The 19,696-nt window shown below is 46.6% G+C and overlaps 1 protein-coding gene across 1 annotated transcript in view; it reads right to left on the bottom strand.

Annotated features, from left to right (window-relative positions):
• Positions 1–9,850: 9,850 nt before the first annotated feature.
• Positions 9,851–19,696, bottom strand: part of LOC120920639 (cholinesterase-like) — a 73,671-nt gene continuing 63,825 nt past the window's right edge. Inside the window, exon 4 of the mRNA XM_040332833.1 lies at positions 9,851–11,132. Coding sequence (XP_040188767.1) covers positions 10,990–11,132 — 143 coding nt within the window. The 3' untranslated portion in view covers positions 9,851–10,989. The remainder of the gene's footprint in view (positions 11,133–19,696) is intronic.

Genomic DNA, 19,696 nt, shown 5'->3' on the forward strand with positions numbered 1-19,696 from the left:
GACATCCAAAGGAGTGGATTTTGACTTCTTTTCAATAGCCTGTGATGAAAGCACAGACCTATCTGACACGGCTCAGTTTCTGATTTTTATGAGAGGGGTGGACGATGAAATGAATGTGACTGAAGAGCTACTTGACCTCCAGAGCCTTACGGACCAAACAAGAGGTAAAGATTTGTTTGTTTCTGTTAGTTCCGCCATAGATGACATGAAACTGCCTTGGAACAAACTTGCTGGTATTATTATTTATTTATTATTACACCTGCCATGGCTGGTGAACAAAGTGGATTGGCAACCCTAATCTGTAACAAGGTGATCGAAGAAGGAGGAAAAGCTATTAAACTCCATTGTATCATTCACCAACAAGTTCCCTGTGCTAAACATCTGAAATATGACCATGTTATGAAACCAGTGGTAAAGACTATTAATTTTATTCGCTCTAAAGACCTGTGCCACCGCCAGTTTAAACAGTTTCTACTGGACATCCAGGCTGAATATGAAGATGTTGTATATCACAACGATGTAAGATGGCTCAGTCGGGGGTCTGCACTGCAGCGTTTCTACTCTCTCAGAAAGGAAATTGGAGAATTCTTGGAAACAAAAAGACAACCGATGCAAGAACTATCTGATCCGATTTGGCTGGCTGATTTGGGGTTTCTAGTTGACATTACAAAGCATCTGAATGTACTGAACACAAGTCTTCAGGGGAAAGATGCAGCGGTGAATCAGCTTTATTCACAGCTCAAAGCCTTTGGAACAAAGCTGCAACTTTTCATAAGGCAGTTGTCACAAACACAGCCCAATCTCATACATTTTTCAGCGTTGCAGGAAATAATGAACAGTTTTCCACAGGACAACATCAGTGCACAAATGAGCAGATATGCAGCAGACATCACATCTCTGTCTGGGGAGTTTAAACGGCGCTTTCAGGATTTTTCAGCTATTGAAAAGGAGATGAGCCTTTTCTCCTCTCCATTCTCTGTTGACCCAGATAATGCTCCAGATCAGCTGCAGCTCGAGCTCATTGATCTGCATTGTGACAGCGAGTTACTCAGTCGTCACCAACAGCTCTCTCTTGTGAACTTTTACCGCCAACTGGATAAGAGCCGGTTTCAAGAGATTCGAACACTGGCTAAGAAAATGCTGAGCTTGTTTGGCTCAACATATATGTGTGAGAAGACATTCTCTGTTATGAACTTTAACAAGAACCGCGTGAGGACAAGATTAAGTGACTCTCACCTGCGTGACATTTTGCGCATCAAAACCACTGCCTTTGACCCAGACCTGGCCTATGTGCTGCAGTCCAGATCTCAGTTTCACCCTTCACATTAGTGCAGACAAGTTTTCTTGCTGCATCCTGGTTGTGACTATTATTTGAACGTGAACGTTTGTATGTTGACTTAAACGTGTAATAAAAAACCATTGAAACAAACAAAAAAGTTGACAGACAGCCTTTATTGTAATATGTTATGAACATTACAATGTTCCTGACATATAGTTCAGCTTCCTGGATTTTTTTTTTTTTTCATCCGGCCCCCATGCATGTTCACTTCATGAAATCTGGCCCTTTTTGAAAAAAGTTTGGACATCCCTGGCCTAGGTGATCAATTAGTTCATCTATGCAGGGCATAGGATAGGTGTCAAACTTAGTGATTTGATTAAGGCGGCGAAAGTCATTACAAAACCGCCAACTTCCATCTGGTTTGGGCACTAAGACAATGGGACTGGACCAATCACTATTTGACTCTTGTATCACCCCCAAATCAAGCATTTTTTTTAACTTCCTGGCGAATTGCCGGGCTTCTGGAATTCTATAAGGCTTCAACTTGACCTTATCCCCTGGTGTGGTGATAATGTCATGTTCAACTTCGGAGACCCAACCTGGCAGGTCTGAAAACTTCTCCTTATTACGGAGCACAAATTCTTTAACCTCCTGTTGCTGAGTTTTGGATAGCGTCTCCGCTATCCCAACTTCAGGGACAGCAAGGTTAAATGGAGCAGAAAATCGGGTAGTCTTAGCGACCAAGGACTCTCTATCCTTCCATGGTTTCAGCAAGTTCACGTGATAGAGCTGCTCAGGTTTTCGTCTTCCCGGTTGGCTAATTTTATAATTCACCACCCCCATTTTCTCCAACACTTCATAGGGACCTTGCCATTTGGCTAGGAATTTACTTTCGGCCGTGGGGACCAGGTGCAAAGGAACGGACCTGTGCCCCACGATTGTAAATCCTTTGTTGAAACAATTGGGCTTGGGCTAAATGTTCCTTCACAATCGGCATCACTTGGGCAATTCTATCTTGCATTTGGGCCACATGTTCAATCACACTTCGATGAGGGGAACTCTCACTCTCCCATGTTTCCCTGGCAATGTCCAGTAGGCCCCGGGGGTGCCTCCCATACAGTAGCTCAAACGGAGAGAACCCAGTGGACGATTGGGGAACCTCTCTTATGGCAAACATCATATAAGGGAGCAGATAATCCCAATTCTTTCCGTCTTTATCCACCACCTTCATCAACATTTGTTTTAAGGTTTTATTAAACCTTTCCACTAACCCGTCTGTTTGAGGGTGATATACTGATGTATGTAATTGGGTCACTTTCTGGAGTTTACAAAGTTCTTTGGTCACCCTAGACATAAACGGGGTGCCCTGGCCAGTTAGAACCTCCTTAGTAAGACCCACACCTCTGAAAACCTGAAATAACTCTTTGGCAATGGTTTTAGCAGAGGTGTTTCGGAGAGGAATCGCTTCTGGGTAACGGGTGGCATAGTCCAATATTACCAAGATGTGCTGGTGCCCTCTAGTGGACTTCAGTAAGGGGCCATCCAAGTCCATGGCGATCCTCTCAAAAGGGACCTCGATAATGGGCAGGGGTACCAACGGACTGCGGAAATGTGGCATGGGTGCAGTAATCTGACACACTGGAAAGGAAGAACAGTAAAATTCCACTTCCTTAGTGATCCCAGGCCAATAAAACCTCTGGGTGATCCTCTCCCAGGTTTTTTCTGCTCCCAAATGTCCCCCAAGAATGTGCCCATGGGCCAGTTCCAAAACCATCTTGCGGTACGGTTTCGGCACTACCAGTTGCTCAATGGTGTCCTCTATCCTCTGTGACACTCAATATAACAGGTCCCTTTCAATAATGAAGTAAGGGAGGGCAACCCTCTCGTCAGGGTTAACTAACTCCCCATCTATCTTCACTACATTCTCCCGGGCTCTTAGCAATGTGGGGTCCCTCAATTGCTCAGTGATAAAGTTTTCTCTGTGCACCTCGAGGTCATCAAACCCTATCGGCCGCTGTTCCTCTTCTGAGGTAGCAGGCTCCTCCCTAGGGACTGGTGTTTCCCCTGCTAAGACTGAGAATGGAAACTCAGGAGAATCCTCAGTTATAGGTTTCTGGTGTAGATGGTTTAGGCTCAGAAGAACCACCTACTGGGGAATCTGGGCAGTCCCAGAGTTCCCAGAATTTTGGGAAATCCCTTCCCACAATGGCGTCATGTGGCAGTTTGGGAACTAAACCCACCTGGTGACACAAGTTACCGAGGGAGGTTTCAAAGGAAAGGGAGTATTCTCGAGTGCCCCCATGTACACAAACTACAGCCATTTTCCTAGGATGTAAGGTTTTTCCCACCACTAGATCACTTTTCACTAAGGTGACCAGGCTACCTGAATCCAACAATACCACAACATCTTTACCATCTAAGCACATTCTACATAAAGGTTTCTCATTTTCCTTTACTGCAGTGCATGTGGTTGCAAAAAAGGGACTGTCGTCTCTCTGTCAGAAAGTCACACTGCATGGGTTCATCACCCGCTGGGCAAACCGCTGCTACATGTCCCTCTTCCCGGCAACGGTAACAAATCAACCTTCTGGCCCTCTCCTGTGGGATGGGTCTTCCAGGCCGCTCTCGCCAACCATTAGCAGTAGTCCCGATAATTCCTCTAGTTGCTCTTTGGTCCCTCTCTCCACCCCTATCCCTTGATGCAGTCTTACCTATAGGTGGGGAGGGTCTGGTCTTGGGGTGAAAAGTCTGTGCGTCTCTGGTAGAAGAGGACAAATTCTCTGTGGTTAGGTACCTTTCGACCAGGTCTACAAGTTTGTCTGCGGTTTCCGGACCACCATGGTTCACCCATTTCTGCAGGGTGTTAGGAAGAGACCTAAGAAATTTGTCCATGACTACTCGCTCCACAATTTTTGGTCCGGACAGAGTTTCTGGCTGCAGCCATTTCCTAGCCAAATGGATGAGGTCATACATCTGCGACCGAGGTGGCTTGCTCAGCTGATAACTCCAATTGTGGACCCGCTGAGCACGGACATCCAGGGTTACACCAAAACGTGCCAATATTTCCTCTTTTAACCGATCATAGTTTTTCACGTCTGCCAGCTCCAAATCAAAATATGCCTTTTGGGCTTCTCCGGATAATAGGGGGGCCACTAGTCCAGCCCACTGTTCTTTAGGCCAACTCTCTCTTTTCGCTGCTCTCTAAAACGTGGTCAGAAACATCTCAGGGTCCTCATCTGCAGTCATCTTTGGCAATAAGTGTCTTACCCGAAAAGTCGGTATGTTACTGGCCTGACTCCCAGCCTCGGTCTGCTGTCTCTGAAGCTGTTTCACGATGGCCTTCATTTGCTGCTGGTGTCTCTGTTCCAAGCCTGCAATGCTCTCTCGTTGAGCTGCAAGGCTCTCTTGGTGAACCTGTTGAGCTGCCATGCTCTCTTGGTGAGCCTGTTGTTGAGCTGCGTGAGCCTGTTGTTGAGCTGCCATGCTCTCTTGGTAAACCTTTTGTTGAGCTGCCATGCTCTCTTGGTGAGCCTGTTGTTGAGCTGTGTGAGCCTGTTGTTGAGCTGCAAGGCTCCGCTGCAAACCTGCATTTGTCTGCTGTTGATTTGCATTTGCTAAAGCCAGCTGTTTCAGTATCTCCTCCATTTTGAGTTTACTTTAACTGCCCGCGGCACTCCACCATGTGTAGGGGGTTAGCTCGGTAGCGGGGGTGTGTGACCCTCTGGATGGGTTCACACGGAACTATACAGAAAGGCAGTCGAAGACGGTTGAAAACAAAGATTTGGGTTTATTCTTCCATCTTGCTAGCATCCAAACAGCATAAACAAAATCAAACATAAAATAAACCCTGGCCACTTGGGGGGTCTACCTTCACCACACAGGAACCTATCTATGGAGTCTAGCACAGCCTACTGCTGGGTAGACCCTGCTGATCATACAGCGAAAAAACAAAAGTCTTTTTGATTTTTATCAAACAGAAAAATCAATAGCACCTCACCTCTTCAGAAGTATTTCTGCCCACTGCTCTCCTTCACTCAAAAAGCCTCAGGATGCAGCATTCAGTAGTAATCCTCTGGATTACTTCTAGAGGCCTTAATTGCCTCATTCTGAACAGCTGAAGTTTTCCAACGCCCTTAAATCTTTCTGGCTACTTCTGCAGCCGATACCTGATAATAATTGGTGTATTGTCTAAACAGGGTAGAAATGTATATCCCGTCTGTGACAACACCCACAGATTTACCTGACTTCCTGTCACAATATATAAAAATACTGTATGTGTCTATACAAATTTATATATACATATACACACTATGGGCCAGATCCACAAAAGGGATACGACGGCGTATCTACTGATACGCTGTCGTATCCCTGTTTCTATCTTTGGAACTGATCCACAGAATCAGTTTCCAATAGATAGGCAGAAGATCCGACATGTGTAAGGGACTTACACTGTCGGATCTTAGGATGCAGTACCGCATCCGCCGCTGGGGCTTTTCGAGTCGAAATGCCGCTTCGGGTATGCAAATTAGCACTTACGGAGATCCACGAAGCTTTTCAGTATTAAGTATTAGTTTGCAATCGTAAAATTAGGGCTGCTTTTACAAGGCCTAAACTGTTTAGGCCTTGTAAAAGTAGACCCTTCTATCCCGCGTCGCCGTCTTTTTTTTTTCAATTTTTTTTTTCGCCGCAACTCGTATTTTTTTTTTTACGCCCGTCGCGATTCTCAAAACCCGGCGCAACGTAAAACCGCGCAAAGCACGTCGGGAAAATTACAACGTGAGCATGCGCAGTACGGCCGGCGCGGGAGCGTGCCTAATTTAAATGGGACTCGCCCCATTTGAATAGGAACGCCTTGCGCCGGCCGGATTTAAGTTACACAGCCGAAAATTTCTAGGTAAGTGCTTTGTGGATCGGGCACTTAGGTAGAAATTTTCCGGCAGTGTAACTTAAATGGGAATATTTAAGTTACGGCGGCTGGCTGTGGATCTGGCCCTATGGGCCAGATTCAGGCAACACTTACGCCGACGTATGTGTAGATACGCCGCGTAAGTGCACATGTGCGCCGTCGTATCTATGCGCCTGAGTCTCAATGCAAGATACGTCGTTTACGTAGTACTACGTGAAAAGGGCTGGGCGTAGGTTACGTTCAGTGATTCGACGTATCTTAGGCCTTGTACACACGACCGGATCTATCCGCTGGGATTGATCCGCGGATCAGTTCCAGCGGACAAATCCGGTCGTCTGTACGGCCTAGCGGATATTTATCCGCGGAGATTCCTCGGCCCGATCGATTTCAAGCGGATATAAATTTCTTAGCATGCTAAGAAATCTATCCGCTTGAATCGGCTCCAGCGGATTGATCCGGTGGTCTGTACAGACTCACCGGATCAATCCGTCCGCTCCCCTCCCTCGCATGCGTCATAATGATTCGACGCATGCGTGGAAGTACTTACCTTCCAGCGTCGCGCACGTCGCGACACGTCACCGCGGATGAATTCCGCAAGGATTTGGATCCGATGGTGTGTACACGCCCTCGGATCCAAATCCGGAGGAGGAATCTCTGCTGGAAACGATCCAGCGGATCGTTTCCAGCGGAGATCCGGTGGTGTGTACGTGGCCTTAGGCGTTCGATCCGACGTGATTCTGAGCATGCGCACCGGGAAGCGTCCACGAGACGGCGCATGCGCCGTTCGTTCGGCCCTTCATTTGCATGGGGTCACAGTTAATTTAAATGTATCACGCCCACTACCTTCCCACTTTGAATTAGGCGGGCTTACGCCGGCAAATTTACGTTACGCTGGCGCAACGTAGGGAGCAAGTGCTTTGTGAATACTGCTCTTGCCTCTCAGAGTTATGTCGGCACAAAGATGCGCCGATCTACCTGAATCTGGCCCTATATATATATATACACTGTATATGGTTGTTAATATTCATTTTTAACCCACTGGTGCCGATATTAAAAAGAAATAAGCCTGCTTCCTCACACCAGCTTCTCTACCTCTACCTACCTGAGCTGGTGAATCTGGAAGGGAGATATTTCAGTGGAAGAGCTGTGAGAGTGGAAGAGCTGTGAGATCTTCAGGTCTCGGTTTATTAAACTGGCCATTTGTGACAAAACAGCCATGTGCTGTGATGAGAAGTGGAGAACATGTTCTCTGCTCCTTATCTCAGTTTATTAAACCGACAATGATCTGAGATAAGCCGTGATCATCATAATCTCGGCTTATCACGGTTAATGAAACATACACCTCAGAGTGATCCCAAATGCAGTGTGGTGATGGGGTGGAGAAACTAACATGTTACAGAGAAGTTTGTGCAGGAGGAGAGGAGTCCTGAGAGTAACAGTCTGCAGGAGTTGGTGCAGAGGAGTGACTGTAAATGTTGGTGCATCACTTATTCAGTGCTATTGATTCTACAATTATTCAACAATGATGGCAAAGTGATCTGTTCTATGGGCATCCCATACCTCTTTTCCCCAACCAAGTGTTATCCCCCAAACAAAAAAACAAAAGCAAATGACTGTTCATTGTCTGAGAGTGATAGATGGAGGTCTGGCAGCAGAGTGACATGGGGGATGATAGTAACTAGTACCATCCACTACACCAATAACTGATGTTGGTGATGCAAAAAAGAACTTGGCTCTTTCCAGCATATACAGAATATTAACAATGTGCCCTCATTACATCATATTGGGAAACAATTCACACAATCATCCACCATCTAGATCCCCTGCTCCACCAAAATCTACCTTCTGTGTCTAGCTCTGAAAGACTTATGCCCTGTACACATGTACGGGTTTCCCAGCTGACTTTTTACCATCGGGAAACCCGAGGGGAGAAAGCCGCGAACCAGCTCGGCAGCTTTTCCCCCCTACACACGGCCGGTTTTCCTGGCAGGAAAACTGCCATGAGAGCAGGAAACCCAGCCATGTGTATGCTCCAGCTCAGCGTTTCCTATAGGAAAAACTGTTGGGAAAAAGACCGGCAAGAATCGCGGCAGAAAAAAAAAGAGAACGTGTTTTCCTGTCGGGAAAACTGCCATGGAGCATACACATGGCCAGTTTTCCCAACGGAAAAAACTGGTCGTGTGTATGAGGCAATAGGCTTAGTAGCCCTTGAATATAAAAGGAGTTGAGTCCCCTCCCTTGTGGAACTACACACAAGGACCCGAGATGGTAAAATGATGGAAAATCTCACTGCCCACCTCCATAATACACACAATAAAGTCTGGGACTGTGACATCTCACATTGCATGATTAGGTAAACCAGCTCCCTCTGACCCGATTGCTTTCTGCAACTCTGAGCTGTGAGACTGGCAACTGAAGTGGATCTGTTGGATTTTTTCATTAATTTCTAAAATCTTTCATTCTGTTCTAGCTCTGATGTCCTTATTTCTTTAAGTGACTATATGCTTACACCAACAATAAGTGTACATTTTTAGTTATACAGTATGTACAAGGAACAAGATTGAATTCAAGGCAAAAAACAACAACCCCAGATTTATACCTTTTTTTTTGTATGTGCAAAAAAAGAAGAGAGTGTTTATGTTCTGCCCACTTAATTTTTTCAACATCACAACCACCATTGACAGTGTACATCATCTAGCGCCTATGTACTCCTTTACTGTCAATATATTGTCTTTGTAAAGTATGAAAAATATGCTGCAAATGTATTATTATGTGTCATAATGCTTGATTTAATGTTGCTTTTTACTTTGTGGAAATTCCTAAAAACCAACGGCCCGTTTGGGTCATAATGTGTCCTGCTGACGGAGCAATGACGTACAGTTTACCCTAGAGAGGGCATTGATTATTATTTATTATAGGTACTTTTATAGTTCAGGCAAGTTACATAGGGCTTTATATATCATACATATGCTAGGGCCAATTTAGACAGGAGTCAATTAACCTACCAGCATGTTTTTGGTACGAAATTAGAGTACCTGCAGGAAACCCACGCATGCACAGAAACATGCAAACTTCAGGCAGGTTGTGCTGTGGTTGGGATTTGAACCTACAACCCTAGTGCTGCCAGGCATATGTGCTAGCCACTGTGCTGCATCATTTTATTTTAACAATGTTACCATTAGATTGACAGACCACTCGGTTAGCAGAGAGCGCGATTCGATCTCACCCAGGTGTGTTACAACAGCGAATGAATATTCGCTGTTTTAACACATACTCAATCCAGCCAATAAGAAGCAGGTGTGAGACCCATTTTATGATTGGCCCAAAAGAGAAGACTCCCGATTGGCGCGGAGGAGGAGGGAGAAAACGAAAGCACCCGCCGCTGTGATGGCCCGTGGAGAGCAAGAGAACGGGAAGCCGCCAGTGATGGGGTAAGTGCTACCGACTGACCAGAGGGGGGGGGGGGTGTTATACTGTTTGCCGCCCTCCAAAAAAAAAAAATAATTCCACCAGCCGCCACTTTATACAACTGAGTTACCTGTGTTTGTATTTACTATATACAAGATATTGAGATTATATCAGGCCCTTCAGGTCTGCTATGGATATTACAGGTCCTTTAGAGGGGTCTTTTAGAAGACATGAAATCACCCAAGACAATATGAATATTATAATGAACGCTTAACAATTTAATTAAATTCTTTCCGTTTCAGTAAATCTTTATTCAACAAGTGTTATGCAATCCGAGTACAACAGACTTTGATATACAAGCGTACACATCTTAAAATAGGGAGCAATAAGAGAGTACAAATATGGGTACATCAAATTGCCCATATGACCATACTGTAACGCCAGTTGCAATACCAATGATGAGCATTCCTTTCAGAGGGGGCTCTGTGCACTATAGATATATCCTCAGTGGGTCATTTGAAATCTCTTATCAAAATTTGAGTGTTGTATTGGGGGAGGTCTCTACCCAGGGAACATCCCTCAAGCCTTAAAGAAGAATTCCAGGTATGGATATTTTATTACATATTTACATTATTCTAGCTTGAACCAATGGAAGCCGGCAATCACTGCAAACCATTCTCTGGTTGGATGAGGTAGAGAACGTTAAAATCATCACCACCCATGTCCACCTCATCCTTCTCGTTCAAATCAGGAAAATGCAAAGCATTCCCTGAATGGGTCTGTACCAAGCAGCTGATCCCGTTGTTCAGAATGCAGTAGGGCAGCCACTCGGATTGGGACTTAGAAGCTGGTGGAAATCATTGGACTACCAGTCTCTACTTCAGTGATTTCCAGATTCTAGGTGCATCAGTCAGGTATGGTATATGCATAGTTACATTGGCCCAAGCTAGACAAGGCATATATATTTTGTCCCATTTATAAAATATCTATACCTGTAATTCTCCTTTAACCATGACAATGAGTAGAGGAAAAGGGGGGGGGAAGGGGAAAAAAAAGGGGAAGTTGGGTCAGGATTTTTTTTTTTTTTTTTTTAACAGAAGGAATATTTATTGATACAATCAAACGATTACAAGCTTATGCAGTACAGGTGTTACAAATCAGAGCATCAAGACAGTCAATAACAGTCGTATAGAAACAAACAGGTTGTGCACAGAGTAAACAGTCCTAAAGTTCGGCTGCAAGGGTAAGGAAAGGGGAAGAGAGAGAGAGGGGAGGGAGGGAAGTCACACATCTTGCCCAGTAAAATAGAGTATTAATCAGGGGGGGGGGGGGATCCACAGCCATTCCAGGGGGAACAGAACAAATCAATATCAGGTCACATTAAATTGTTAACCGTCTAGCTGCCAAGTTGGGTCAGGTTTAATGAAGACTTTTCAATCCAATGTTGACTGGCATGACACTTCTCTGAAATCTCATCCTTATAGCAACTGTTATCTGATTTTACTGACTCACTCCACAAATTTCCATCAAAAGTTTCCCCTGTAGTGTGAAGAAAAAATAAAAATAAAAGTATAAACAATGCAGGATAAACATTGGACAATCATATGTGCCATTGGTAATATTTAGCTTACAAGAATAATTAAACTACAACTTTAGTCATTACATGATATACAATCTTGGAGAGATACTTTGTCTCAAGAATCAGGAGCCCCAACAGAGTAAGTACTAAATGCATCTTTTACCATAACACTACTCGATGTATGGAGTTTGCAGACCCCCTTCCCTGTAGGTGCAAACCATCTTAAGCATATAGGTTGTACCCCCCCCCCCCCCCCCGAAAAAAAACCACCCCAATTCTCTAGAAACCCAAAAATACTTCCCTCCAACACGTTTAGCCATGCATTCAGTTCCAAGCTTCCCATCTTTCCTGTATTGCGCTGTACACAAGAAATATTCCATAGAACATCACCTTTAAGGATTTTTTCCCCCCTCAACTTGCAGCTTAGTTCTTTAAAAAGCAGAGTTAGTTTCTTACCAGTAACCCTGTTTCAAATAGTCTTCCAGGGCAGCCCTTGAGAGATGGAGCTCCTCCTCACAAACAGGAAACACGTTGCCTTTAAGTCTTTTTAAGAGGCAGCCCCTCAGGTCCCTGGTCAGTCATCTATGAGAACTGAAGGCCAGAAAATGAAAACATAATACAAAACCCCACAAGGTTAGACATTTTAGGGTGGGATCGTGCTGCCCCTGGAAGACTACTGGTAAGAAACGAACTCTGCTTTTCCCCCAGTCGTCTTCCAGGTCAGCTCTTTAGAGGATAACCAAGAAACTCACCAGATTTAGGGTGGGACAACGGCTTGGCGGACTTTCCTACCAAAAGCCTGGTCCTGGCTGGAAATCAGATCCAGCCTGTAAATGTTGAACAAAGGTCGAGAATCTTGACCAGGTTGCAGCCCTGCTGATTTGTTCTGGAGTGGCTCCTGCCCACGAGGCTGCTGAAGCCCTTGTTGAATGAGCTTTAAGTTATTTTGGTGGTGTTATCTCCATAAAACTGTAGGACTTTAGTATGGCTGACTTGATCCATCTAGCCATTGTCTTTTTGGATGCTTGCTTGCCCTTCAGTTAGCCTGCGTACAAGACAAAACAGAGCATCTGATGTTCTGAATTCATTAGCAACTTCTAAATATTGAAGTAGAAACCTTCTGACATCAAGAAGACTTAGTTCATGTTCTTTGCCATTTGGTGAACTGCAGAATGAAGGTAGAATTATATCCTGGGACTTATGAAAAGTTAACGTCACTTTCGGAGTAAATCCGTATCTGTTTGAAGGATGCATCTTGTAGCGGCTCGAAGGGAGGTTTGATCATCCCCCTGAGAACCACCGACAAATCCCATGTGGGACATTTTTGGGTCTTGGGCTTTTTGAGAAAACCAGGCTCTTTTGGGCCAGTATGGTGCGATCAATACAAGTTCTATCTGTTCCTGTAGTAACATCACCACCCGCGGAATCAGATGAACCGGAGAGAAGGCATAGCAGTTTGAAATTCCAAGGATTTTGGAGAGAGAGAGAGAGTCTATCCCTAGAAGCTGATCTTGCTGGTTTAGTGAGAAGAAACGCTTCACCTGGGCATTCTTCCGAGAGGCAAACAGGTCTATGTTTGGAACTCCCCAGTGGGCTGTGATTTCCCTGAACACCTCCAGGTGTAATACCCATTCCTCTTGGGATATCTCCTGGCGACTGAGAAAGTCCGCTACTTGGTTGTCTTCCCTTTTAGATGGACTGCTTCCAGTGATGGCAGGTTCTCTTCTGCCCATCTGCATATCTGATTGGAGATGTGACTTGGGGAAGGACTTCTTGTGACCCCTTGTTTGTTCACATAAGCCACTGCTGTGGTGTTGTCCGAGTGTATCAGGATGCGATGACTTCTTAGCTGGTTTTGGAAGAATTCTATGGCTTTGGCTATCGCCATAAGCTCTCTCCAGTTTTGGATGCTTGTGCTTCTTCAGGGTACCATCTTCCAAGCCAGACCCCCGATTTAAATTTGTTGGGACCCTCACCACCACAGGTCCTAAATGGTATTTTGCCCATTGGACCGTTGGTATTGATGTAATCAGACCCAGAATTGACATCAGCTCCTGATAGATAATCAGGGAGGTTGTTCCGTACAGAACTCACCCTCCCGATGAGGCCTTGAATCTTCTCCTCCAGTAGGGAAGTCTTCTGTTCTATGGAGTCAAGCAGATATGCCAGGAACCGGATGTTCTGAGTGGGACACAGATTGGACTTTTGTAAGTCCAAACTTTTGTATGACTCCAGCCCAGAGACTTCAGTCATAGTTGCGCTTCTGTAAGGTCTTTACTAGCTGTGCTTCTGACTGAGTTGCAAACAGTAGGTCATCTAGATATGGAACAATGGTCATCTTTTTCAACCTTAGAGGGGCCAGAGCTTCCTCTAATACTTTGGTGAATATGCTGGGTGACGAGGATAGCCCGAAAGGAAGAGCTCTGCTCTGGAAGTGCTATTCCTTTCCTTCTATTTCCGCCGCTAACCTTAGACATCTCTGGGACTCTTCTCGGATGGGAATGTGGAGATATGCATCCCTGAGATCCATGGTCTCCATAAACGTTTCTATTTGCAGGCTGTTTTTGACCAAGAATATGGATCCCATGCAAAAAAATTGTATTGTATGACTTGGTTCAAGGGCTTTAGATTTAGTATCGAAAGTTCCGGAAGTTTTTTTTTTGATCACGAACACTGAGTAAAAACCCCTACTTTTTTCCTTCTCTGGGACTGGAGTAAGGACCTTCTGGTCACCGTCTCCCCTAACAGTGGTGGAATGGCCTTGGATTTGTCTGGATCTCTGGGAAGTTTTGTTAATAGAATCTCTCCGGAGGGCAACAATTGAATTCCAGGAGTAGCTCCTTGTGAAAATGTCCAAAATAAATGTATTGACTGTCGTCTTCGGCCATTGAGGTAGGGAGGTAGCCAGTCTTCCCCTACTGGCACTCTGTTGTCATTGCTTGGTGGTTTGGTTAGAAGAGCCAAAAGAAGGACATTACCCTTGTTTCCCTTTGTGACCCGTCCACTTTTTCTTAGGACAATCTCTCTTCTCTTGAGGTTTTTTCATGATGAAGAGAACGCCCCCTTTTGTGGAGGGTTGCGCTTTTCATCAAGAAAGGTTTTCTTCCTGTCCGCTGTTCTTCCCAAGGCCTCGTCTAGGCCTGATCCGAAAGGAAAATCCCCAGTAAATGCGATTGCATAACCTAATTTTGGATGCAGAGTCCCCCTGTCCAGGTTTTCATCCAAATCACAAGTCTTGCTGCAACAGCTAGTCCTCCTGACCCTGCTGCTAGTTTGACGGACTCTGCGGATGCGTCCGCAATGTAGCCAATTGCTTTGGAGAGAACCGGAAGTCTTCAGGATCTCCTCCCTAGACGTTCCATTTTTAATATGGTCTTAAAATTGGGATAACCAAAATTCAAGATTTCTTGCCATGCAAGTGGTGGCTAGTGCTGGCGACACTTTTCTCCCAAGCTCTTTTTAAGATAATGTCACCCCTCTTATCCATGCCATCTCTCAAAGTATCTCATATCTTCGAATGCCAATGAAGATTTTTTAGAAACCTTGGAAAGTGGTGCTTCCAATTTGGGAGTTATGTTCCACACTTCCTGTGGATCGTCACTGAAAGGAAACCGCTTCTTGTGACTTTTGCCGCAAATACGTTTTTTTTGGGGGTCTGCCCATTCATTTTTCATGGTGTCTGACATCACCGGATGAACTGGGAACACTTTGGCTTTTTTCTTCCTTAACCCTTGGTACATCAGGGCATGTTTGGAAGGAAGTTTTCTCATCTTTAATATCCAAAGTTTCATATATGGCCCCAAGCAAATCCTCCACATCTTCTAGGGACAATTTGTACTTGGGGCCTTTCCTTTCCTTTTCTCCCATCTTCCTGCTACGAGTCTGACCTGTCTGTGGCCAGAACGCCAACTGTGCTGCTGCCCGCTCGCTCCCTCACAGTCTCCTGTGACCCTGATGAGACTTCTGATCTTGGTAAGGCCATGGGAGAGGAACTTCCAGTAGGATTTGCTGGAGGTTCAACCTCTACAATAAATTTGAGATCTTTGAAAAGTTAGTAGCCTATCATCCCTCACGAATCCAAAAAGTTTTGCATAAACTGCATCTGTCTGTCAATGCAAATTTGGCATAGCTGTTCTATGTATGCCAAAAGGCATCTTGGTAGCACATTTTGCACTCCGCTTTCTGGGAGTGGGCTTTGGCTCTTTGGGTGGTTTCACCTGCAAAAAAAAAAAAACCCACACACCACAGGGGGACCCATGGCGGTGAGAAAACGCCACCATACCTTACTAAAGTGCACACCCGGTGACACCAGTAACTCCTGATGTAATCCCCAGCTTGCTAGTGAGCACCAAAATTCAAGCTGCTGTCCCATTTCAAAGGATACAACTGTCACCCACTGGTGCCTACCTGCATCCTGCTGGTGCCTTCGCCTCCCGGAGCCTGGGCTGATGGTATTTTAGCCTCCTCCTGCATCCTGGAATTGTGTGGCGTCCAATACTGTCATCTGCAGCCGTGTCCATGTGTGATAGCACCAGCGCGGCCATCCATCCTTCCTGGTCTTTTAAGGGGGTCGGACCATGTCCACAGCGCAGGCCGATGATGTCACCGCCCCAGAAATGACGCGCCAAGCTAGCCTCCATCATGGGTACATGATGGAGGCCCCGCCAGAGCTTGCCAAGGGGACACCGCATTGCCGCCTCTCTCCACGCCTGGGCTCAGAGGGGGGATGGATCCAGGACACCTCCTGCCACTGCACAAGGAGGGTTGCCTGTGGCCTGTAGGCCGACCGACCTCCACCAACAAAAAACACAGTAAGGATGCACTCACCCCTCTATCCAGAGGCTCCCATAAAGTCCACCCTGCTGCAGCCCGAGACCCCTGCTCAGCTCAGCCCTTGGGAGATGAAGCCCCTCAGGTCCTCTGGCAACATGTCTCCTCCGGCGGGCGGTGGATAAGAGGTTAAGTAGCAAGTGCCTCAGAAACAGTTAGTAAAAAATTAACATACAGGAACCTGTCCCATTGGTGTGAGCAGAAGTATTGTGTCACAGCATAACATATACCATGTGGTGGTGACCTGCATAAAATATTTGGGTCTTTCATGCAGCTCATATGTAGAAGCTTTAATGAAGCCTTAGAGGGAAAATGGTTGTAAGCAGTGGTGGGACAAGGCAATTCACAGTGTCCAGGGCAAATATGCCAAAATGCACCCCCTCCTCCTCCCGAGCAGGGGGCGGAGCTAGTTGAAGCATGTGCAGCGCACCAAAACATATGTAATGGTGCGGGATGCACCAGTATTACACACACACAGAGCCAATTTGATTGCTTTGATTTTGGTTTACAGCCAATAAGGAGTAATAGCAATAATAGCTGCCCAAGGGTGATTTCTGAAGATTTTAAATGGAGCTCGAGAACTAGCTGAAGCTGACCTTGGCTTCTGTCAAATGGTCCTGCTGGAAATCCTCTTGATCAGCAGGCTGCAGCACTGATCATTGTATTCTTGATCAGTGGAGGAGTCCTGCTGTCAATACAACAGCACAGAGTGGAGAGGGGGGGGTTCTGAATCCACCTTGTTTTGAGTTTTTCTTCCAGCAGTCTGAACAAAAAATAAATAAAAATAAATAGTCTGTACCCAGCTTTAGACAATGTGTCAGGGAAAACATTTGTCATTCTTAGTGCTCTTGCACATGAACAGTAAAGGTGAGCATACACTTTACAATTTCTGCACAATCGCGCTTTGATTTACCAAAACTTTGTAATATGAGGACAAACCTAAACAATTCATTATCCAGGCCCTTGTACTACATAGTTGGTGGTAGATCCAAAAGATATTGTACAATCAGATTGTATAGTAAGCTGACCATAGATGGATCAGTTTTTGATCAGTAAGTGTCCGATAAAAAAAAAAAAAAAAAAACACACCACACACACACACACACACACCACACACACCGAGGAGATCCCCCTCATTCACACAAGCGAGGTGGGTGGATGAATCCTCTCCACTGAGACATTGCATTGTGATAGTGGTTAGAATACATTGATTAGCCCTGCAGATCAAAAGGAAAACATTTTTAACAAGCCGGTTTGAGAGAAGTTGATCATATTAGATTGACTTCTCTTTAGGAATGGCCATAGATGGATTGAAACTCATCCAGTCCTTGGTGAACCAGCTGAATTTCCATTCATGTCCAGACAAGCCCTGTACACACGATCGGTTTGTCCGATGAAAACAGACCGATGGACGGTTTTCATCGGACAAACCGATTGTGTGAGGGCCCCATCGGTTTGTTTTCCCATCGGTGAATAAAATAAAACATGTTTTCAAATTTTCCTATGAATAAAAAAAACGATAGAAAAAACGATAGTCTGTGTGGAAGTCCATTGGTCAAAAATCCATGCATGCTCAGAATCAAGTTGACGCATGCTCGGAAGCATTGAACTTAATTTTTCTCAGCACATCGTAGTGTTTTACGTCACCACGTTGGACACAGTCGAATTTTTGACTGATAGTGTATAGGCAGGACTGATGAAAGTCAGCTTCCTCGGATATCGGACGAAAAAATCCATAGGATTAGATTCCATCAGATATCTGACCGTGTGTACAGGCCAGGGCATAAGCCTCCATGTACGCGAGTTGTTTAGGCCCATTCAGACATGTGAGAAAAGCCTGGAGCAAAAGAGGGGGAAAGTTCTAGGAGGAGGCAGCATGTCTGGGGTGGACAAAATTCTGGCCCAACTGCAGGCAGAAGCCGCAATGCAGGGCGAGGATTGGCTCCGGGTCCAGCGGCAGATGCAGGTACGGCGGGGAGAGAGGCCGTGCAAGCTTGCAGGTCCAGGCCTCCGGAGCGCTACTCACTGGCCCCTCCCCTAAAGCTTGGCGGAATCATGGGAGTCCCCCTAGGGCCCCCCTGGCAAGCGCACTGCCTTGCCTAGGGCGGGGGATCCCAGGAGGAATCCCCCACCGGACCACTAGGCCCGCACGGCGCATGGAGTCGGATGGTGCGGGCTCTGCCCCCGGAGGCGTCTCCAGGTGGCGTGGAGCCTCGGCGGGGGATGTCGGCGGCGGCAGTGACCGGGCCACCTACCTCCTCAGGCGATCACCTTCAGCAGGCACAGCATGGGTCCGGGTCGTGTGCGTCACATCTGGAAGATGGCGGTGCAGCAGGCTCGTTGCAACCGCGTGGGCGCAAGTCAACGGAGAAATCGGTGGGCGGGTCCGGTGCCCTGGGGAGGAGTCGATTGAGCGCCGGGCCCTCGGCTGCCAGGGACAGGTCGCCTGGTGAGCTGTCTGGTGAGGAGGAGCAGTCCGGTCGGCTGTCGGAGGGGGAGCTGGTAAGCTCGGAGGATGATCAAGGACCCAGACGGTCGGTGGGATTTCTTCCGGGCGGCCCGGTAAGTCAGCTTCTCTTCCACTTTCATGGGGCCATACTGGGGGTGGTGGCGGGGGAGGTGGGCCGGCGGTCAGAGAGGGGGGGGGAAGATGTATTGGCTCAGGATCTTGAGAGTGGGCAGGCTGGGGGGAGCGTGGCGCCCGCTGTGGGTGTGACAGGGCAGGATGGCTTGCAAGGGTTCCTGGCGGGACTTAAAGTGGAGGTTCACCCGGAAATACAAATTTTTAACCTTAGATTCCTGCTCATTTTGTCTAGGGGAATCGGCTATTTTTTTTTTAAATCGAAGCTGTACTTACCGTTTTAGAGAGCGATCTTCTCCGCCGCTTCCGGGTATGGGCTGCGGGACTGGGCGTTCCTATTTTGATTGACAGTCTTCCGACAGGCTTCCGAGGGTCGCATCCATCGCGTCACGATTTTCCGAAAGTAGCCAAACGTCGGTGCGCAGGCGCAGTATAGAGCCGCACCGACGTTCGGCTTCTTTCGGCTACTCGTGACGCGATGGATGCGACCGTCGGAAGCCTGTCGGAAGACTGTCAATCAAAATAGGAACGCCCAGTCCCGAAGACCATACCCGGAGGCGGCAGAGAAGATCGCTCTCTAAAACGGTAAGTACAGCTTCGATTTTAAAACAACTAGCCGATTCCCCTAGACAAAATGAGCATCAATCTAAGGGTAAAAATTTTTTTATGGGTGAACTCCCGCTTTAAGAGCTTGGTCAGCCAGTTTGAGAAAAGGGGGGACTGCCAGCCCAGTGGCGGCATGGGTTCCGCCAGTAGGGGGGTGTCAGGGGACTCACCTCTCAGTCTCGGAACCCTTCCAGAGGGTTAAAACAGTGGCGCGCAATTGCACATCGTCGCGCACCTGTGGTGCGCGTGCGTTAACGGCGCGCGCGCGCTGATTCCTTGGCGCCAAAAACGGCTTTAAATGGACACTGACAGCTCCAGCACATTGCTGTCTGATCTACAGTCTCTGAACGTTGTTTACCTGAAGAAACCTGATTACCTGCTATTACCTTTTGACCCGGCTTGTTTGACCTTCCGCACCTCTCCGATCCTGACCTCGGCTGCTATCGACTTACCTCTGATTGATCCACCGTTGCCCGACCTACCTGCCTGTACCACGACGACTCTCCT

Source organism: Rana temporaria, chromosome 13 (genome assembly GCF_905171775.1).
Source record: "Rana temporaria chromosome 13, aRanTem1.1, whole genome shotgun sequence".
Classification (NCBI taxonomy): domain Eukaryota; kingdom Metazoa; phylum Chordata; class Amphibia; order Anura; family Ranidae; genus Rana; species Rana temporaria.